Source organism: Lepisosteus platostomus, chromosome 18 (genome assembly GCF_059453375.1).
Source record: "Lepisosteus platostomus isolate fLepPlt1 chromosome 18, fLepPlt1.hap1, whole genome shotgun sequence".
Lineage (NCBI taxonomy): Eukaryota > Metazoa > Chordata > Actinopteri > Semionotiformes > Lepisosteidae > Lepisosteus > Lepisosteus platostomus.
In genome coordinates, this window is record NC_142628.1 from 5,676,704 (window position 1) to 5,700,352 (window position 23,649).

The 23,649-nt window shown below is 40.4% G+C and overlaps 1 protein-coding gene across 1 annotated transcript in view; it reads right to left on the reverse strand.

The window, feature by feature from the left end:
• Nucleotides 1-569: 569 nt before the first annotated feature.
• The window catches only part of lrp5 (low density lipoprotein receptor-related protein 5), a 73,810-nt gene continuing 50,730 nt past the window's right edge, over nt 570-23,649 (reverse strand). The window contains exons 12-23 of the mRNA XM_088612086.1: nt 22,739-23,062; nt 19,984-20,180; nt 18,965-19,176; nt 16,712-16,902; nt 13,487-13,696; nt 13,218-13,343; nt 11,000-11,236; nt 10,688-10,798; nt 9,924-10,157; nt 8,548-8,690; nt 6,944-7,041; nt 570-6,233 (exon numbers count right to left, since the gene is read on the reverse strand). Coding sequence (XP_088468212.1) covers nt 5,972-6,233; nt 6,944-7,041; nt 8,548-8,690; nt 9,924-10,157; nt 10,688-10,798; nt 11,000-11,236; nt 13,218-13,343; nt 13,487-13,696; nt 16,712-16,902; nt 18,965-19,176; nt 19,984-20,180; nt 22,739-23,062 — 2,345 coding nt within the window. The 3' untranslated portion in view covers nt 570-5,971. The remainder of the gene's footprint in view (nt 6,234-6,943; nt 7,042-8,547; nt 8,691-9,923; nt 10,158-10,687; nt 10,799-10,999; nt 11,237-13,217; nt 13,344-13,486; nt 13,697-16,711; nt 16,903-18,964; nt 19,177-19,983; nt 20,181-22,738; nt 23,063-23,649) is intronic.

The window sequence follows — 23,649 nt, forward strand, 5'->3', positions numbered from 1 at the left end:
GGTTACTTATGTTTGCCTGTTGTTTTTTTAATCATCACTATTACCTAGTTTTGTTTATAAAGGAAAATCTTCTGAAAGAGGTAAAATGGGGAAATAATAGTAATGAAGAGAGTATTTCAGCAGAATAATTAGTCAGTGTATATTGCCGTAAAGGAATATCTTTTCAGAATAAAGATAACAGCATTTTAATTATCATAAAGAAATTATATTTTGCCCACTTGGTCATGTTTTTCATATTAACTTCTTGAATTTGAGAAACCTATCTTCTATGTGATAATCGAATCTTACCCGTTTTTCTTTCACATTTTTTCACGTTTTTTTGTAAATGTTAAATTAATGGTGTTGTGGAGAATATTTATTTAGCACATGGACTTCTGCATTTCCTTAGCATAATAATAAGACTATTCATTTTGCACCTAAACAAGTGGTAAACAACAATTCTTAATTTAATTCTGTAATTTTAATTTAATTTAATGAGTTCTAAATGAATATATTTTAAGGATTTGTGAATGAAAGTCTTTTATTTTATTAAAAGGCATTCATTTTATAAATGTTGCGTGCAATTCCTTAAATAGAACCTTTATTATATAAAAATTGCTATAATACAAAAGTTAACAAAAGTTGCAAGATTTTAATTTACAAGGCTTTATACATGAAATACAAGGCAAAGAAAAATCATACAAGAATCAAGCTAACTCTTGGTCATAACATGAAATCTACTAATGTTGCTTCAATGAGAGGTATATCTGGTGAAGATTTTAGAGTGATTGATGATGGCTTCACCATCTGCTTCACAGCAAGACACATAACTGTTAAAATGGAGGATGCAGTTTCAGGCTATGTTCTGCTAACAAAAATGGTACATAATTTAAAGATCTGATTGAACTATATTTAAAACTTGTATTGCTTTTTTCCCCAATCAAATACAGGTTAAGGAAAAAAGCAAAAAAAATTTTTTTTTCCTTAATTAAGGAATTATAGAAACAAATACAAAAAACTTACGCTGTGGAAAAAAAATGTATGATGATAACAAAGTGTCAGTAACTTAGAAATAATGAAACAGGTCTTTAGAAGACCCAGGTTCCATTGAATTTGGGAATAATAAGAACCATTGATAGTTTTTTTCACGAGGAGACACCCCAGTTTCGTGTTTTTTAAATTCTTTAATTCACCAAATACCACTATCTTAATGAAGAGAGGGTTTGTCTTTCCTTTTTGACTATGAATCAGGATGGACAGAGCTACAGTATGTGTTTTGTATCTTCTTTGATTACAAACTGTTGACTGTTTGGTGTGTAATTAACTGGCACCCTTGCATGTATAAAAAATGTATTACAAATGTCAAAGAAAAAAATGGAATTTTTGAATGAGGGTTTTAAGCTGCCTGTGCTGCTTTTGCAGGCATTTACAGAAACACATTTCAACAGTTAACAAAATAATTCCAGTCTTGATAGATATATAGAATATTTGTATTTTTACTGGTATTTTAAGGCAAAATAAAAAGTAATACCTGAAGAAGAAAAATGCATCTTCTGAGTTGGCAATTTAGGTTATTCTGATATTTAGAATATGCTTTTGTGAGAGGTATTGCAAAGAGCATTTGTTTGAGTACACCATGTAATGGATGTCAAAATATTCTTTATCATTTTGCAGTGTCATGGCCAGCAGTATTGTAAACATTACATAGCCTGCTTCTACACATAATCATCATACAGCCATCATGTGCATGTAGCTTTTAGAAAGGTTTAAAAATAAGTGCTTTATTTGGCAATAGTCAGAGTTTGCTTGAATTTGCCAAACACATATTGATTTCAAGGCTCAACCACACTGTATTAAAAACATTGATAACATGCCATGCATTTCTGTACAGTATCATTGGTATGATTCAGACATTAAACAGTTTTAATTAGAATTCTTAGAAAACATTTTAAATGGATAAAATGAATAAAGTAATCACACAAACTATATAGAATTATTATATTCACATGAGATCTTTCTCCTCAGTTATTCTTTTAATTAAAACCATAATTTAATTTCCACTTTCTGTCTCTGTGCATTAAAAACTGATCTGGCTACATATTGTAACCCATCGCATTGTAAAATTGCTACTGCAATTAATAATCACCATCCATGTGTAGATTTTTGGGATTCCAGTAAAGCATTCAAGAACTTGTTTTTTTTATGATCACATCACAAATACATGAAGTTGACAGTAACAAAAATGAAATGATAAGCCTGTCCAATACAGCCAACACGTTTAAAGTCAGGCTAGAGAAAAGTGTATTTGTATGATTCCCAAACCGAAGAGCCAAAACATGTTTTAAGCACATGGCCTTACTGAGAACAAAGTTACATAAGCTAACGTAAAAAAAATCTAAACCATTAAAAGACCTCTCTCATTCCCATACCTACAGGGTTCAATGCAAACTCTTTTCTTCTACAAAAGGGAAACATTTTTCTGCAGAATATGAAGACCTGACAATACAATAGCAACAAGACAATTCTATACAGTTTAACGATCCTTTCCACACAATATAATAGTTACTTTTTTTTTCTTTTGTCACCTCTATTGCCTCTCAACTGAAGCCCATCAAAATGAACCATGCAAGACAACACAGTGTGAAGCTTCACTGTATAGCTTTCAGCTTGGTAATCGTTGAGTAATGGAATTTCGATCAAAAGAGATGCATACAAAACTCTGCTACCTGAGAATTCCTATCCAGAATTCCCCTTTCAATGATAGATCAACACAGATTCTATCTGTACTTCATAACTAGGAATCCTATTGTACAATTATGTGCCGAAACTGGTTGACAGATAAAAAGCCATATGTTCCTTTTCAGCATTCAAAAAATTTGTTCAGCCAAACTGAACTTTCAAAAACTGCAACATTAAGAGGATTGTTTTCTCTGGAACAGCACACTTCATGACACCAGTTATTCTAAAACAGGAATACACTATGCGAGTCATATGAAAGAAGAGCTAAAATGCTGTAAAGTACATTTCAATTAAAGAAAAGAAACACTTCTAGATATGCTCCTGCTTAGGTTTAATTTGCAGGTATAAGAGGAAAACAGAATCCAAAACTGGGGGACAAGGTCTGAGTGATTTTTCTTTAGAAAATCTAAACAATATTTAGTTTTTTTGCCCCAAACTTATTGCGGACGGAAAACCAAGGATCTCTAAATACAGGACCCACATGCATAAATTACAATGGTGACAACAGAACCATCTTTTCCCAAATGATCAAGGAGGAAGACAAACAACACACATTTCTTAGGATTAAAAAGCAGATGTGGTGTTCAGCATACCTCACATTATTTTTATCAATTCAAATAGTTTTAAACGCAATGCTGTGTGCTTTCTCAAAATTTAAAGCCAGACCATGAAAGCAAAGGTAATGTGTTGAATATTCCATAAACATCACTTTAAAATTAGAACTTTTTTATAATATACATATATAAAATGTAGTACACACATAAAATAATGCTTATAATGCAATGTGCTATGGAAGGTTAATAACTTATTAAACTTTATGATTTTTTCTTAACATTTGTATAATATTTACTGTTATAAAATCTGTACTGATAAAAGTGAGTTTTGACTTTGTCGTTTTTTTTCAACTGATCTTTTTATATGTACATTAGCAGCAAACATACTGTTTTGGTAACTGAGCAGAATGAATAAAATGCTTAGGGACTTCAAAATAGTTCACAGAGAAGCACGAGAATGGCCTTGATCATATTCACACAAAATAATTAAAAATAACTTTGTAATTAAAATGTAATAATACATATTTACAATACTTCTGTTTGAAATGGTTTTGGTATGTGCAGAGTGAAGTGGCTCACCACACGTCCCCAGCGAGAATGCACAATGACAGAGAGAGCCCTTTTCAAGCACTTAGTCCCTGGGGTGACCTTGAACTTCAAATGACAACCACATAAAACTGTGGCAACTGTTAAAAAAAATGTCTATGCATAATCAAGGCTCATGGTTCACAATTATCCAGGTTTTTACAGCAAATAATTACAATGCAGTGTATGGTTGACGTTTACTAGCGATATTGGGGTGGAAAATGATGGCCCAATTATGAACCCTGCTACACCAAAACCCCCAATAACTGTCATCAAAGCAGTGACTGACCGGCAGGTCATCTAGCCGTAAGATATTACTGTTCAGAATAACCCGCAAACACGCGGTGCACTTTTGGAATGAAACACGGTGATCTTACCTTGGTCAGAACTCCTGCTTTGGAGTGAAACTTCCACCTGTCCAAGCAACTACTTTTAACTTTGAAGTGCAGGAGTTTGAGAAGTCACATACAGTATCTCTTAGCCTTTCTAAAGGTAGTGATTATCCACAAACTGCCGAACAGCGCAGCCACATACAGTGGCTCCATGAAGTGAGTTGTTGACTATATGCAACCACAGACAATAGTATTAGCACCCTGTACCTTAAATGAACTTAATAAAATAGAACTCCCTCTTATTAGGATAAGTGTTTAACAAACGTATAAAATGATGAATAACTGTAGTTGAATGGTCTTATAAACATTTCTGAATAGTTTTGTAAATATCATTCCTAACACACTTGCAACCTTAGCAAATACAGTATAGAACGGTGTTCTCTTGCACAAAGTTCTCTGTTGTTGATGCTTATGCATGAGTCTTTGAGGGTTTACAGAGAGATAGAGATACTGTAGGATATAAGAACATGAGATTATAATAGTTTTCCAAAAGGACTTTTACCATTGTTGCAATCACTGGGTCCATTTTATTCACTTGATTACGGAGTATCCAATTCTTTCAAGGGTCTCATCCTGCTGTTTATTTTAATAACCAACACAAGGTTTGGGTTTCAATAACATTGGTGGGCAGCTTGTTCCAGACAGACACCTTATCATGCTTCTTATGCTGAGTCCTAGGTGTGTTATCTCTTGATTTCCTCTTGTGACCCTTAATAAACTTGTAAAAACTCATTTTTTTCAGGTACCGAGACCCAAAACATATGTCTGCAAAATGCTCCCTAAAATCCTCTACCATTTAAAAAAACATATAAAAAAGAATAAACTAACATATTCAAGAGACCTTGCAATTTTCCTAACTTCAAAATGAGGTATACAGTATGCTCTATGGCTAAACATACCTTTACACCTAATACACAGGTGCAGGAGCTACTTACATGTAAATGGGCATTTAATGTCCAAAATAAAACCAGACGTATCCACCTACTGGCCCTGTCTAGTAGTAGTAGTACCTTCTGTAACTTGCAATGTCAAAATCAGAAACCTTGGAGCCATGCTATAAATATCTTTCAGAGGTACTTTGTCACTGTGCGAAAGAAGATGGTAGATTCCAGAGACTGTTTTGCCAGAGTAAAACACTTGAGCCTGTTGGAGGATAAAAGTTACTCGGATCTTATTGTGGGATTACAGTATGTGTGCAAAATAAGATACAAATTTCAGCCTGTAAAGAGTCATGGCCACTGTATTGAAATATAAAACACATTATTGAAAGTTTTCTATTTACACGTAAAAGATGTGTAGAAGCTTTAGTGTTGTCCAAATGATGGGAAAGAATGCTGGCATTTTCTTTCCTTATTTAAGAAAAATAACGTACAAAAAAAAAAAAAAAAAGGACTTTCTCTCACATGGGCAACACACTCAGCCAAGTGCAATGGTGGCTTGCGCCACGGCCTTGGGGGACAGCTGGGGATGTTGTGAAGAAACAGAAACAATTTAAAAAAAAGTTATAAATACACTTCTGCTGTGCAAAGATTTCACATGGCTTGACAGACTTCACTTTAGAAGTACTGTACACACACTTATCAACTCCCCCCCCTCCCCTCCAAATTAAACCCCGAACGTTCCCAAACAAACAACCATTAGTGAAAATTACTAAAATATAATTATCTGATTTGTTCATATTTAAAATTATTTACAGGTGTGCGGCGGGGGCTGTGCCCAGGGTCACGAGGAGTCAGTGCAGGGTGAAGGAGGGGGCGGGCACAGGTGGAAGTAGCTCCTCTCAGTGGAGGGCGAGGGGGGGCAGCTCTCCTCCGCTGACAGGTACTGGCTCCGGGGCGTGGGGGGGGGAGGGTAGGGGTCGGAGTCCGAGTTCAGGTCGATGTAGTATTTGTTGGTCTTCCAGCGGCTGGTGGTGTAGTCACTGTCGCACACGTCCGTGCTGCAGGGAGTCGTGGGTGGGGCTATGCCTCGCAGGAGATAGGGCCTGAGAACAAGTCAAGCCAACAAGAAGGAATCAAAGCCCGAGGACACGAGTATGGACACAGTCGAGCTGAAACTGGGGCTCCTGAGCGGCTCAAGCCGCTTCCCAGAGTGCAGGCTACTGGGTCACGTCACTAATCAGCTGCCAAACGGAGAAGCACGCCTGGGAGAGCATCGCCAAGGTAGGATTAATATTAGCCAGCCTCTGGCTAAGAGGGCAGGCTGGGCCCTTTCAGCTTCCTGGCAAACAGTGGCTTGCCAGGAACCTGCAGGCCTGCAGTGACATCAGTGAGAGAGCTGCGGACCCCTCCAGTCAGCACAAACTCTCCTGTCAGGTGCTGTGGGGCAGTGTGTCAGGTGACCAACAGATCAGGAACAGAACAGGAACGGTAGAGGAAGACGGCAGCGTGTCGCCTACTCTTCTGGGCAGGAGAGGTAGCTGCTGGCGGATTTTAAAAAATAGATTGGCACTTCCAAATTTGAAAGACCGATAAAGTACACTTTCGTAATCTCTTTAAGATGCTCTATATAAAACTATGGCATACGACTTATAATAATTCAATTAATAAGGACGATGGCCTGCGATGGAATGGCAGCCCATCCAGGACGGACCCTACCTTGCGCCCGTTGCTTGCCAGGATAGGCCCTGGCTACTCCACAGCCCTGAACAGTGGTCAGAAAAGAGAAGGATGGAAATTGATGGTTCTTACGTACCTGTAAGACCTTGTTGTGGAGGGGCTGTTGGAGGAGTAAAATATTTCTGTGTTGTACAGAGAGCGGTCAGTAGCTGGTGATGGAGGTGGATTCAAAATCTAAGAGATCAAACCAACAGACAAGAAAAGGCGTTTATATCTGTGGGTTGGCAGGGGATAAAAGCTTGTGGTCTGCGGTATGCAGATGTGTATACATCTGTACACTGCAAGATCACCAAAATCTCAACAGGAAACGCTGAGTCAAGAATGGGAGCTGGTTCCAATTCCCAACTTCTCTCTGCTTACACAGTCAACACAGGGTCCAGAGTGGTTGCACTTTTTAAAATAAAATCAGAAGCTTTTCTTCTTTTTGATTATATTATGCATATAGACGTGTAGAAAACTTTGCAGTTTTTGTTTAACAAAAACACAAAATATTGCAGTTTTACACATATCTTGCTGTAACACTTCGCTCATAAATAGGAAAACTGGCTTGGACCCATGGTTAAAAAGTTGCCATTTTAGCTTATTACCTCACTAAGGCAAGTGAATCTCTTAATCTGGTATTTTTGGGAAATCTTCTAAGTGTTCCTTTAATGTAGAGGAGAACTCACATGCCTGCTTAATTTGTTGCTGTGTTTCAAAACTGTAATCTGAAATGTTTTTAGGATACCACAGAAATTGCAGTTTCCTCTGCACAGTCTGATTTCCTTATGTTTAAATGTAAGTCCAAAAAGAGAGTTTTCTCAGATCAAAAGATAAAAGTAAGCTTTCTGTTTCCAGCAGAGATTTTGTTTCTAAGTTTTAATTTATTTAAAAAATAAAGAGGTGTTGACTTATTGGATAACCACGTGCCCCAGCATTAGTCTTGGCTTTATCCAAACAGAAATTTTAGAAATATAAAACGCTCATAGTTCCAATTTGGCAACTTACCCGCTTCATAAATTTATAAGGGACTGTAAATCTTCAAAACAAATCAGCCTACTCTTCAACAGATGCAAATAGATGTACGGTTTACTTCATTATAAATGAGCAGCTTCATAGAAGCAAGCTACTGAATGTTTCCAAGACCACACTGGAAAATGATAATGAGTCATTAAAGAAATCCCTCAAAGGAGTGACAAAATGGTGCTGGTATAATTTACCTGCATGGATTAGAGTGCACCATTTTCTTTTTCTAACGCACAAATAACTGAATGATGTGATTGTAAACACATTTATTTGGGAGCACTATACTGTTGGCCTAATTTGCTCTGAAAAAAAAAACAAGGCACTACATCTTTAATATTATATAAAATGATGCGATTATAGGTTGTGAGTGCATCTGTGATAAGATGGGGAGAATAAAATTGAAACGAGTCACAAGCCGGCATATTCAAATCTTGAAGAAGCATCTCTCATGCATTTGCAAAGTCAAAACGTAACCCCAAACAGTAAAGATGCACTGCCTTTAAGATGCTTTCTTTTATGTCTTAACTTTGACCCAAGAATGAAAATGTTTTAGGAACATACAATTATTTAAGTGCACCACTTAAAGTATGAACCCGGGCCCCTGATTCTCCCGATTGCCAGAACAGCACTTCTCTTCACGCCCCCTGTGTTGCGCTGTAGAAAGCCGTGAGGTACCTGAGGGTAGAAAGTCCCCTTCGTGCTGGCTGAGCTGCTGGAGGACGCCCCAGTCACGTGGTTCCTGTCATAGAGCGGAGCCCCACTGCCACTGCTGCCCATCAGACTCATGGAGCTCATCATGGACTTCCCGCAGGAGATTCCTGTGTGGGCAGTCACACACGGGCACACCGATGTCAGACGTTACACACACACTGACGGTGGAGGGTTTACAGGAGAGAGGCAAAGCGCCTCGCTGTTGAGATCGTCCCAGCTCGGTGGCTTTAAGCATCTACTGTACAATGTGTTACCACTTCCATTCATTGGTGCCACCCACTAAGGTTGGCTCCCTATTGTTTTAAATATACAACATACCCAGTTTCAGTTCTTTGCCCTTTGGGGTTGGCAGTTCATCAGTCAAGCACACCCACATTAATCTGAGACAGCCCCTTGGGGCGTACCCACAATCTCATCTGATCTCCCTGTGACCATGCCAGTCATGAGCCTCGAACTGGAACAGAGCACCTTTAAAGCAGCAGTCAGATGGACACAGCTCCTCATGACTGCAGCCCCTTCTGCAGTGGGGCCAGGAGGGAGCAGTATGGCCGGGATCATGACTGGCATGATGTTTTGCAAGCTTTGCCCTATGAGTAGAAACTGTAAACCTCAAGTCCACGAGAAACCTTGAACATGTTTCCCTCACATGACATCTGGCATAACAGATAATATACTGAAGGCATAATGATGACATAATAAACGACATACATTGAAGACAATTTGGAACATGGGTAACAGCTGTAACCTTCAGCAGCTTCCAGACAGCAGAGGTGTGCAAAATCAAAGTACTGGCAGTACTGTGAGTTCAGTGCAAAAAAACAGTGGGGTGTAAGTATGAGGAGACACGTAGTTTAGGAGTCACCCTGGAATCACGTACTTTAAAATCTGTGCTTCATGATTGAAGGACCCCAGTGTAATTTACAGACCAACTAAATCTTAAACAACATACATTTTCTTTTGAGAAAGAACATGTTGCCTTTTGAAAGCTAGATGAGACAGTATCTGAGGCAACGTTTTCCCTCGCTGATTTATCAGAACCCAGAATTAGCACTGGGTATTGCAAAGCATATGGAGTAAATTGTAACCTGGCGCAAAAGAAAAGGCTTTGAGACGTTTTCCTATCAGGCTTGGTAACAGATGTTTCAACATTCATCTCCTTCAATGCCTTAGCAGTTAAAAAAAAATGTGCAGGACAAATGCCAGACCCTTTGTTATCTGACTTCAAGTATTTCACAGAATTAACGACTCCAGTGTTTGAAGAAATGGATAAGAAAGTAGAGAGAAGGGAATACGTACAAAGGGAAAAGTTGTGCCTGTAGCTGGCGAGTCGAAGTTCTTACCAGTAAAAGTGCCATGCTGCGAACTTCCCGGTGCGATGAAATTGAGGGGAACGTGGGGAGTCCCGCTGATGTACTCAGTTGGAAAAGCTCCATTGGGGCCCTTATAGCGGCGACAGACCACACGCTGGCACACAAAGTACATCCCTCCCATAACAAAGACTGAGAGAATGATCCCAATGACTGGTCCGATGGTGCTGCTGTGGGCCTGAAGATCGCTTGGCGGGGAGTTATACTCTGCCAAAATAGATTGAGATACAGTGAGTGCAGAATCATACACTGAAGACTGAAAAGTTAGTAAGCACAAGAGAAAGCAGGGAACTCAGCCGTTTTAAAAATGCATAATGCATTGAACCACGTCATCTTACAAAACTGACTCTCCTCTGTTTACACTGCTTTCCAGATGGCACGAATGAAGAGCTGAGTAAGGGGGACTTCATTTTAAAAAAGGTCTCTGAAAGATGACATGCTTCCACTGAACATCGAATGTCTGCATTGTTGTCGCCTGTTCAGGTTAAAAGGATTTTAACCACATTGTAAGTTGGTTGTGTGCTTTAAAAATACACAACACCCCTGAAGTCACCTCTACAGTAAGCGACATTTCAAACAATCTGATCTCAGATTTTTGTGTTCTTTCTTACTTAGGGCAGAGCAGTAAGAAATCAAGATCGTGTTAAGTACAGAGAATATACAAGTGAGTGATCTCAGACTCATGATATCATCCCCACAACGGCTCGATGCTCAGTCCTCAAAGGCCCATAACTCACCACAGAATAGCTCGTCTGAGTCATCGCTGCAGTCCGAAAAGGAATCGCACTGCTGCTTCTTCAGAATGCACTGGTTGGTTCCACAGCGGAACTGGTTTGGACGGCAGATAGCTGCAAGGGGAGGTAGCCGAGAGTTTATTTATGGCACCTCATATACGTGTGTCACGTCCTTTTTGAACAAAAAAATACACACTTTCCACGAAAGGACGCGCAGACCGCAACTGGACGGGAAGTCGCCCTAGTCTCGGGCACTGGCGGGCAGAGAGAGAGAGAGGAGAAAGAGCGGGCAGGCGGGCGGGCGGTAGGGCGTACTGTCGCAGTCCTGCTCGTCGGAGCTGTCCGCGCAGTCCACCTCTCCGTTGCAGCGCAGCCGGGCGTCGATGCACTGGCCCTTCTCACACTGGAACTGGAAGGCGGAGCAGACGGGGCAGTCCTCCTCGTCACTGTTGTCGTCGCACTCGGCGAAGCCGTCGCAGCGCCAGTCCATGGGGATGCAGTCGATCTCGCCCGTCGCGCAGGTGAACTGCTCCGGCGAACAGGTGGGCGGCTCTGCCAGGCACACGGGATCAGAACATACGTTCATCAGTGTGCAATGTACATTAAAGACCAAAAACAAACAAACAGGGGAGTCAAATGCCAATTTCATATGCAAAAGAATATGAATATTTATGTTTCCCTGTGATGGACAAACGTCCCATCCAGGGTGTACCCTGCCTTTGCCCATTGCTTGCCAAGGCTGGCTCAGGCTCCCTCGCGATCCTGAACTGATGGATGGAAATTATGATGGGATAGAAAACAGATGGAGGGATATTTTCATATACTTCAAGGGTACAAAAGAAGGACAGTATGTATGAGGCGCACTGGAGAAAGGTGTGAATAAAATATGCATGGATCCCAAGGTGAAGGAACAGGTGTAAAGGCGAGGTGTCTGCCATCAAATCGAAAGGGACCCATTCCACTTTGAAAAATGACATTCTAAAATGTAATTAGTGAAGTCCAACAGAATCATCACAAGCAAATAAGAGTCATTAAAAATAAGAATAACATTTACCAACATTCAATACAGAAAGCTTCTTTTCACAGCTGTTTACTCTGCCCTCAAATTACAGTGCAGGATGGTCAGTTTCCCAGCCCACTAGTGGGCTGGTCTTGCTTCCTGTAACAAGGTGTGCCCTGTCCACGTGACCATTCAACACATGTTCATTGACGCGAACGTCCAGGAGAAGGAGAGCCTCTGTTTAAGATGGTTGTACTGAGCGTTTCTGTTTCTTGGTAATAATATTTCAAAACATGCCATATTTTTCTGTGATTTCAAGGATACCTTCCAGTCAGCAACTTTTGTGTGTTTTGACCTTTGATATACCACCACAAGACTTTTGTTGGTGACCACAATGTAGTGAAGAAATACTTTCAATCTGTTGAAGCTTCATTTCTATTTAGGCATTTTTCTTCTTGGTGCACAAGAAGAAGAAAAAAACAGAATATTCTGGAAAATAACATTTAAACATTTGTATCTCCCTTTAGTCTAATATCCCTAGAGTTCAGTCAAAAAGTACTATATTTGAGAAAATAACATTGTGCTTTATATCAGGAGAGTTTTTCATTGATAAAAACTGAAAAGTGGGGGTCACAGCTATACTGTACTTTCTGGTGATTTGTTTACAGGGCCTCCCCCTGGAGTTTGGTAGGGCACACAGCGCAGTATTTGGTCCTGTATATACATGTAATACAATTTAATCCTGTGTATATTACCTTCCAGTGCACTTGTGCGGCTTTGTTGTCTGTAGACACAAGCAGTTTCCCAAGTAACATCTATATGCAAATTGCTTATCTACATATCTCCCTAACATGTGGTAACAATGGACGTAACCCAGCCGTGAGGCCCTCAGAGTCTCACACCCAAATAAAGAGTCAGGATTTCATTTGAAACATGTCATATGGTTTTGTGGAACTAAATCAAGCATGTGTACACATTTCTTATAAGTGTTATCATTTGTGTTTTTTATTTAAATAAGTAAACCACAATCTCTCAGACTCCCCTGAAACAAAAGACACATTCTTTTCCACAAGAGGGAGCTGAAACATTTGCAGCTATCTGTGTAAGAGTCCCACCGCAGTAACAGTGCTTGTTCCTTGGTTACAAGTGCCAAAGCAGATTTAACCCTTGAATGTGCCCCCACAAAGCTAAATGATAAATAAATGAAAGATAATAAAAATTCCTGATAATGAATAGCATGTTGATAAAGACAAGAACATACAGTAGGTAGGAGCTTATTATATTAAAATAAGCATAATGATTTGTGATGCGTTTTAAGGGCATTCACGTGTCTGCTTGACTGGGTGTGTTGAAATTTGCAGGGCTGACAGCTGAGAGAATACAGACTTTCTGGACCCAAGACCTTATTGGAAGGTTGAGGGGGCGGCAAATTTTATCCAAGAATTGTCTCGGGGAAGTAAGCTCATTACAGCATTTTAAAACTAGGAGTTCAAAATCGTTGCCCTAAAACTTTGCAGGGGGATCTCTGCGTACCTCCACAGGTGAGCAGGTTCTGCAGCAGGACAAGGTGGACTGGACAGGAGCAGCGAGGAGTCCCATCTCCCTTAGCGATGCAGATGTGAGAGCAGCCTCCGTTGTCACGGGAACAGGGGTGTGATGCTGGAGGAAGCACCAGCAATTAGCATTTAGCGGCAGATTCTCCCCCGGGGAGAGACACAAACATAACAGAGACCTAGATGAAACAGCCTCTGCAGGTGTTTCTCAATTTGTAAGGCGGAAAAAAGACAAGAGCGAGAACCTACCAAACTCTGTGGCGTCCATGTCTTCCACAGCGTGGATGCTGGTGAGGTGGAAGATCCTGCCCTGGATCCGTGTCCTCTTCTCCCCAGTGAGCTTGTCCACTCGCTCAATCATCTGCTGCTGCCGGTCAATCCAGTACAGGTGCTCTCCAAGCACAGTCAGCCCCATGGGCTGCAGAATGTTGGAGTCCTGCAGGGTGATGCGGTTTGCTCCTGTTTTAAAGAGCAACAGGAGATGCATATAACCAAGTTGCAATTGCACATTATACTTAACACGGGCATAGCTCTAGATCACTTGTAGAGGAAGGTACAACTACAAAATTGCAGCGAAGAAGCACATGCAAATTTTGTAATAAAAAATGCTTCCCCTTTTATTCAGTGGAAGTGTCTACGCTGGAGGAAAAAAGAAATGGTACTGGAATGCTTCCTTATGTCATTACAAGCAAAATCCCCTTAATTGGAGAAGCCTTTTGGTAAAACTTTCTGAAGAAGTCTGTATTGGGCCTCAACATTTCATAATTTCACATTTTTTCCAGTTATATCACAATCTGAGATGCAGTTTGTGCATGTGCAGCACATGGTTCTCTTTCATTGTTTCTGTTTAAATTGATCTGCCACAATATCAGCTTTGATCTTAAGGCTAGAAAATGTTGTTCAAAGCTGCCTTTTGCAACTGAAGTAAAAATGGGAAGGTCCTCATTTATCCAGGGGCCATAAAACAAGCTAGTCATACCAGTGGTTACTTTATCACACTTTCTGCAACTCACTGATTGTGATATGATAATTACACTTCTATTAATCATTATAACCTGTAACCTTCTGGGGGATTTCTCTGTGTGCCAATTGGTCTATGTTGTCAGAGAAGATAAGGAGGCCCTTTGGGATGGCCCAGAAGAAGACTGACACTTCCACAGAGCCTGAGTGTAAAGATCATGTTCCCTGCCCACATCAAAGCCTGTTACATGCAATGCAAACACAGAGGATGTACTAGGCTTGGCAATGTGGCAATTATTAATCAAATTGGGCAACAGTTCTTGGGATCATTGGAAAGGAAAAGTCAGTGTAGAATTTCTGCTTGACAGAACATAAAAATAATTTAAAAAGTTGTTGTGAACATCCGCACTACAAAGTTTGAGATATAAGCCTTGGTATTTGTAGTGTATGGAGAATGTTTTTTTTTCCTTGTTATATGCCTCCACAAATGTTTATGTGTTGTACAGTTAGCTTTGATGAAGTCACTTCATTTTTCAAGGTTCTCCCAGCAGTCAAGTCCAAGGTGCACAAAGAACCTTTTCCTCGGCAGAGATTTAGAGAGATTTCTTATTTACAGGAAATGCTAGAGATGAAATGTCTATGTACTGTAGGTCTCAGGGACAACTGGCAAGCCGAATCTCTTCAATATCACCATTGTTTTAGGAATCTCCGATGACGCTAAATTATTTGCAAATGACGTGTCACCTGATTTACAGCAGGAAAAGGCACTGTAAAACAAAAATGAAAGTCAACTATGATCTGCTGATTGATCAGTGGACTGTATTTAAGGTGTGCTCATCAGGCTGAAGACATCAAACCTTTGTACTGCATCTGGAGTATACCTAGTTGTCTGGCACCTGCCAAATTACAATAAAGATGAAATGACAGCCTCTTTTGAAGTCCCCTGTAATCATTTCATCCCCACCTAAAACTGTCTTCTTAAGCAGACGTAGTTCCCTCTTGTCTACACAGACAAACCCTCCTACATATATCACTTCAATCAACACTGGGTGCCCTAGAAAAGTATCTGTGATGCATTACTTATCAGTGCAATCGTAAGAAGTACCCAAAATTACAAAGCCTCCTGGTCTCTAGGCTGCACAATTTCGGAAAAAAAAACCCCCATCAAGCTTAGTTACAATTGTTGACATATTTTAACTCATAAAGCTTTGGTCATGAATCATCTCGGGGATAAAGAAGATCAAATCACATATCGCTTCCACTGAAACCTGGGAAGAGTAAGAAACACTTGGATTTTGCCATGCTTCTGGAATTGGATCATAAAGTTGCAGGTACTACAACTGCAGGCGGTCCTTCACTGACAGCAGAGTGGACGGAGTGTGCTTTGATGGAGCAAATTCTGAAAGTGCGATGCAATCTTCAGATCTTAACTCTCAACAGAGATTATGTCCTCTTTGATTTTGTCAGGTGACTTTATGTATGTGGATATAAAAATCCATATTTTAAAACAATTGTAACAGTGGTCAGCTGTGTTAAGTAGCATGTCTGTTCAACATCACAGTGTTATGCAAACATTTAATCTATTAAGAAGTGTAAAGGTATTTGTTTTTTGGTGTCTACTGATATAAAACATACCTCTACAACATCAAACTTTAATTTATAGAGAACCTTTCATACCAAGAATCTCAAACGATTGTATTGTACAAAAGAATGTTCTTAGATGCCACCTCATACAGAGTACAGTCACATGATATAACCAATGTATTATAACTTACAGTCTTTGGCACAGAAGGCTTACTTGGTATTTTACAAATAGAGGAAAGGGAGCAGTAGAAAACAGTTTACTGGAAAGAATTAATGGAAAAGTAAGGCATGTCAGTTCTGCTAGCAGCTCTGGGTCCCTGGACCTGCAGAGATGCAGTATCCTCGCAAGACATTCAAGAAACTTCAAAAGATCAAGTTTCTGTGACTAGATCAAAGACGGCGATTTCTTTGGTAAAGGCCAGATATCTTCCATGTTATGGATGCATTATCTCAGGGCACTTTAGCCCAACTTTCATCATGAATGTTCAAGGGAGCTAATCAGATGGAGAAAAGGAAAAGGGTAGGGCAGAAAAAGACTAATTACCAAGCCAGAGCTATGCCATCCCACCACAACACTTTCACAGCCACAAATCTGACTACTGCTCTTCACATCCATTTGGCTCCAGGGCCAGTGTATTCTGTATAAAAGCTTCTTCAATGTGAAAGTGGAACAATTTGAATTACACTCAAGTCTAAAACCCCACTTACATTTTATTTTTTAAAGAAAAGTCAAACTTCTATCCTGTCATACCCTCCAATACTGTACATTCTGAAGTGGACAGAAAGGGGAGAGGTCTCCATGAGTTAGATCTCGGAAAGGTTTTTTTAATAAAAACATTGTTTTTACTTTTCAGGATTCTTGTCAAAACAACCCACACGCTCCTCAGCGGTCCTGTGCCACAGCCCCACTGTGTTAGCCCATGCACTCACCAGACAGGTCGCTGCTCTCAATGCGTTTCAGATCGGCGTCCACCCAGAAGAGCTTCCCCAGCTTGTTGTCAACAGCCAGGGCGACAGGTCGGATCAGTCCGGTGGTGAAGAGGCCCTCGCGCTCAGTGCCGTCCAGGGAAGCACGCTCGATTTTTGCGGACCTTTCCTGCATGTTGGTGAAGTACATGTACCTGGGGGTCCGCAGTACGGCAATTGTTAAGACCAAGAAAATTGCACTGGACCAAAACGTAGCCCTTGATTTCAGTGTAATTGCCTTCTGCTCTGTAAAATAAAGGAGGCAAGATATTGGAGAGAAGCACAGTGGCGCTGTGGTTGACCGTGCTGCCTCGCAGGGCTTCCTGGGGCGCTGTCTGGGTGGAGTTTGTATGATCTCCCTCGTATCCGTTTGGGTTTCCTGCGGGTATTCTGATTTCCTCCCACACTCCAAAGATGGCCCAAAGGAAATAAAGAGGATGTAACCTTTGATATTGACGTTCTCATGGAGAGATGGGATTGACTACAAATGAAAATGACAAAGGGCCTGCAGCCAGGCAGCTTGCTCAGATTGTCATGGCTGGTAAACGCAGGGTTACTGAAACATTCAGCTGTGGGTCTTGAGAAACAACTGCAGGACTGCACGTGCTCATTAAGTAGAGGTGTTTTTCAGTTTGTTTTGATAGATGTCACATTAATCTTACGATGCGCAGCTGGTGAGCTCCAAAAAGAGCAGCTGGTTTTGTGGTATTTGCGAGTTTAAAAATAAGAAAAAACCTGCAATCATCTGCTTGCAATTTAGCGCTGCCCCTTTATAAACATCATAATCAACGAGTCAAGGCTGTATTTTATTTTCCTTCAATATCTGACGCAAAGTCCCCACAAATTAGACAAAGGATTTTGGCTATTAAAAAAGCTAGAAAAACTGTCTTTCCAATTTTAAAACATATCCTTATTACAGAAAAAAAAACATAAGCTAACAAATTCACCCTGACATCTATGCTTCTTCTTTTTTCAAGTTCTCTTTGAGGACATTTATTTTCTCTTTATCCTACACTATAACCCTTCATTTTAATCAACAAATCTCCATTCACTAAGCTTTAGTAGTGTATATATATATAGTGATGCACATACTCAAGGGAATTCCACACACCCTGCCTGGATTTAAGTAAATGAAAAAATAAGCACTTGTCAATGAGATACATGTCTTACTTCAAAGGCACACTCTCCGAAGCAAGTAAGAAAACAGCATGTTCGCAATTGCGTTCTTTCATGTGAGCGTTACTGTATCTGAAAAACATACCACCTTCGTCGTAATTGCATCTGGTTCTCCTGCCTGCCTTGTGAATGCTTTGTTTTGTTTTATAGTACACACTTGCTTGTTCATTTCTCCTTTGCCTCCGATATTATGCCAAAGGTCAATGGCTACCACACCCAAGCATATCCAGGAATGCTATAAATAGGGAACTTGTGCTAACCGTGATGGCAGTGACACTAACAATGGGCAGGCAATTACAGAGCAGACAACCAAACCCCTGACCACACTCAACCACATGGAAAAAAAATCATATGTCCATCTGTTGAACACATGGATATGGAAACTGCTCAAGCGGATTTCAGAATATTCTAGTGCTTACACAGGGAGTGGTTCATTTACCTCTGAAACACACTAAACAGTATCTCCTGTGTCAAAAAGTAAATACAGTACCACATCACAAATGACCAATCATAAGCCAATTACTCTTCTTAAAAGTGCCACATTAAGTAAAGTAACCAGTTTTAAAAATAAAACGTACAAATAAATATTCACCGCACAATCAAATCCGCAGATGTCCTCCTCTAACAGCACACTGCACAACATCTCCCTCCCTCGTTTATCATCCATTTTTCCTCTTCTTGAGAGTCCTCCACCACTCAGGACCGTCACTCTTCATGCTCTTTATAATGCTTCTTCATTGTGAATTTAATTTGAGTGAAGCTACTATACTTGAAGGATTATATCTGGGTGGTTCCATTCTTTATCCACAGGTACATTTGTCTTCCTCTTACTTTGCAAACATTTTGCTGTCTGCTACAGATGACTACCAAATAAATGATGATGCTGGATCCAACCGTGCAACTTCACTCAATGCAGGAGTAACTGTATTATCATCTTCTGAAGTATATCCAGGCCCCAAACTCCAAGTTGATTTCAGACTCAGCTGCCAGCTCCACTGAGAAGATGTAACACAGTATAACAAATGCCCATGGCAGCCTTACCCTCTCTCTGCGTTGACCACAATAGCGCGAGGCCGGTCCTGCTCCCCTCTCAGCACCACGCCAATAGATTTGCCATCAAGCCGGTGAACGTTGATGGTGTTGGTGGCCTCACACGTCCAGTACACCGTCCGGCTGAACACATCGATGCTGAGGTCATGAGGCTGCTTATCGGGGTTCTGAAGGTGGCCGGAGGAAGACACCACCACGAAAGCCTAGAAGAAGCAGAAGGACAGAGGAGCTGTGTGTAAATGGAAGGACGCTGATGAAAACTATATTTTTATAAACTGCCGTCTGAGAAGAAAACCCCTGGGGGTCGCCTTGCTGTTGCTGGCCATTTCTTCAACTAAAATTAGTTCTTGAAAGATTTTGCATAAGCACTTTGATCGTTTTCTGCCAGTGGGTGAAGATTGTGGTGAGATGTACTGTATATCAGTAATAGAGGCACTCTTAGTTTATTATCCAATGTAAAGTCCTCATGTCACAATCGCTTGTTATCCCTGAATGTTGTTTTCCTAATTGGTCAAATGTCACCAAATACATAACAAAGGGAGAGAGAGTTGAGCAGATCCACTCCACAGGGTGATCTAGCTCAAATTATATAAAAAAAAAAACTTTTCAACTGTTGTTAAGTTAACAACAATTAAAGTAATATAAAAGATATAATTACATCCACCCTTTTTTCTAACCATTTCACCCAATTCCAGTGAATTTCAGCAAGCAAATGGACACAAGGCACAGCAGAGCAAACACACACACACTCACACCAGAGGCAATTTGCCCAGAGACCAGCATGTCTGTGGACTGTGGAAGGAAACTGGAGCAAGCAGAGGAAACACATACAAACACAGGGTGAACACATACACTCTACACAGATAGCATCCTCAGTCAGGAATTGAACCCAGGGCCCCACAGCTGCAAAGCAGCAATGCTAACCACTGTCCTAGCATGCTGCCCAAGAAGCAATTCCCTAGTCCAATTTTAGCATGTAATAAACGCTGTGATGATATTTCAGTGGCTACCTGTGAGCCATCATCCATTGCTCTCTTGATGTTTTGTCGTCCATCCACCCAGTAAATAAGCTTGTCCACAGGGTCGTAGCTGATAGCTCGGACGTTCCTCAGCACGTGAATGGGCAGGATGATGTCCGGGCTCTGCTCTCCCAGCACCATCCTACTGATAGCGGCTTTCTGACTGAACAGGAGGAAGCTAGAAGGAGCTGCAAAATGTTGGGGAGCATTAATTGAGGAAGTCAACATGTCAAAAACAAAATGATATAAATGGCTGTACTATTGTTTCCGAGACCCAGAACAGCGTACTGGGATGGATTAACTGGATTTAAATCTTTTTAGCCAGGAACAGAAATTATTAGAGGGGGATTTTATTCAGGTTTGCAAATCCTGAAGACAGGTGACTGCGGCAATACAAGGGAACATCTTCAGGACAAGCAAACAAGACTCGGGGGATGCAAATTCAAATTCAGTTTAGTTACAGTCAGGACAGAGATATATTTGTCCCACAGAACATCTGTGTGATCCCAGGTGTGTAGTAAATGCTTTGATGACATTTAAGTGGCTACCTAATCACTCATCCGTAAACTCTAGATAGCTGTTGTTGAATTAGTTTAAGGTATTAGTAATCTTTGCAGCAAAGATGGTTCATACTGTAATTGCTTCATCTAATTTATAATTAGACCTTTCTAAATGTACTCAAATTATCTAACAGTGAACTCTTAGAAACTAATCATCCAGTCACTAAACAGCTGTGGATTGGGGATCCTATGAGGCAGTAAAGGCCACATTCAGAAAACTGGTAAGTATTAGAACAAGATATCCTGTAATCTGAACAGTAATAAAAAGTCATCGGTTTTGCATTTATTCGTGTAGAAATGCCCTGATTATATCTCAGGGAGGTTTTGAGAGAAAAGTGTGCTGCACTACTTATTTCAATATTTGATTACTATTTGCATTGCATACTATTTGCATTGTAATTAGGGGTTCATTATAATATAGATTTTAGTATCATGAAAGACCATGTAACCTAAATCCTGAATACAAATTCTATGCTCCATACATGTTCATCATAAACTACTGCAGGTGTCTTTGGACCCAATAAGTCTCCCATATCTGCCTTTATAAAAGGCCAAACCTTCATATCCAACATTTTCATTTGGATTTAATCAAAGACTTGTATATTTCTTTTTTACTTGTTTTGAGAGAAAGATAACTTCTTTTGATGATACAAACTGTAATCCTCTTATAATACTCAATCAAAGAGCATTACAGAGTAAAGACAGGTATGCATTAGGGCAGAAAAGGGCCTTAATCCTCAGCCAAAAAAAAGTCCTTGAGCAATCCCCAATATTAAATGCTTTGCTTATGTTCAATACATATGAAGCGCAGATCCAAAAATCAGCGGTTTCTGAGTTCTCCACCCCTGTGTTCCATTTGCCTAGTGCTCAATGTGGCCAGGAGCCAGAAGGCCTGGATTTGATATAGCCAGTCCACCTAGACATGGCTGGAATGCAGATTGTTATGAAACGCAGTGACTCACAGACTTTTAGACAAAACATGCTGTGCATTACTTCTCAACAACAGAAAACTATGAGGATAGCAGTCTCAGGGAAACATTAAATTAGAAAGTGTTCGGCAATACACATTCATGGTCAGGGTTTAAATCACCAGTCCTCCTCCTTCCTCTATCTTCATTGAAATGATATTTGTATATTCACTTTCAGCTCTTCTAGGCATGCCATTTCCACCTCACAGCAGCTTTGCATTAACCAGTTTCTCCAGCATCTTAATTTCCCCTATGGCAGCATCATCATGGCAGCTGAAAGAAACCGGTTTGGGCCCTGAGGTGGCACTCGGAAGGAGTGATCTGACTGGCTCTAGTAACCAGTTTTAGTTTGGGGTTATTAAGAAGCATTTTGAAAAGGTTAGAGCCCTGTTTGATGTGGTATTTTTAATCTGTTTGTAAATTTACACACACATTGAATGGTTTATCTAAATACACTGTACTGCAAAATTATTGTTGAACATTTTGCATTTTCAGTTTTAATAAAGTTTGATCTAAATGTTCTTACAAGACCAGTTTTGTTTCCTTAGATGATTTAAAAATGTTCCAATATTATGTTTAACTTAGTATTTAACGTGGTACTACTTTATGTACAGTTTCCACTCTGGACTTAACAAAAGGCAAAAAGTGGAAAAGCAGAGTGATGAAGTAAGTCTCTGGAATAGTATCTTCATAGTTTTCTGAGAGTGCCTTGAAGATACCTGAGCATTTTATGAGGAAAAGGTGACCCCCCCAGAGTGGCACCAGGTACATCAATTTTGGAAGCTGCAAAACGTTTTCTTTTTAGATACTACTAGCAATTTCATTCTTAAATCCCATTTTTCACTTAACAGCCAGATGAGCAATTCTCTAAACTGTAAGCAGGGAGAAGGGTGGTAAGAATCACCAGGGAAGTGAGCAGATCACTCCTTCCGAGTGCCACCTCAGGGCCCAAACCTGTTTCTTTCAGCTGCCATGATGATGCTGCCATAGGGGAAATTAAGATGCAGGAGAAACTGGTTAATGCAAAGCTGCTGTGAGGTGGAAATGACATGCCTAGAAGAGCTGAAAGTGAATATACAAATATCATTTCAATGGTACATACTAATGTACCCTTAGTAATAGTCAGACAAAACGTAGAACAGGTAAATGCGAGACACAAAGTGGAAACAGACATCTAGGCAGAAGAATAAGAGAAACTGGGGAAAAAGAAAAACTTACAGCTACAGTTTTTGCCATTGGCATCCAGAGTGTAATGGGAAGCACATCTACACTTATATCCCTCAGGTACGGCCAAACAGAGGTGGGCACACTGCCCGTTATTCTGCGCACATTCATTCCAGCCATCCTGGCGCGAGGAGTGGAACACTAAAATATCCATAACGTATTCCAGATGGCCCTGGATCTCGGTCCGGTTCTGCCCGTTACTCTTGTCCGCTCTCTGGATGCTCTGCAGGGTCCAGTCAGTCCAGTAGATGAAGTCACGGTACTGAGTCAGCCCAAACGGGTGGGAAAGATCATCTGCTATGATTTCTCTTTCCTGCCCTGTGTGAATCCAAGAGAAAGCACACTGCAGTATTCCCATGGTCACTGACATTATGATCAGCCCCTTAGAAACACAGAATCTAAATGCCAAATACATTTATCGCTCTTATGACTTAAGCAGACTTATTTTAAGGACGCAGAAAGGAGTTTGAGAGGCATGAACCACCTCATCTCTCCCTGTAGAGGCAAAGGGCTTATTTCAAGGTTTTTTTTTTGCTCTGCCTCATCCTTAACACTACAGCACATTACTCGTTAAAATTTTCCCTATTCCAGCTTGGGAAAAAATGAAACACTGTGTGGTTTCTGAAGCAGACCCCCCTTTCTAACAATGTTAAATTTGCAGCACAGAATAGTGTATAGAGCTCATAACCCATTATGAGAAGACTGCGGGTTCAAGTCTCAGCTGCTGACATTGCTTTGGTATGCTTGAATAACTTGCTCCAGTCCTCTCAGCTGTATAAACAGGTACCAGCATTGTATCTTGGCTTGTACTAAAGGTTTATTTAATACTGCGGAAATAGGCACTGGCTTAAATGAATAAAAACTGTGAAAAAAAACAATGATTTTTTTTGTTATATTTGAATGTT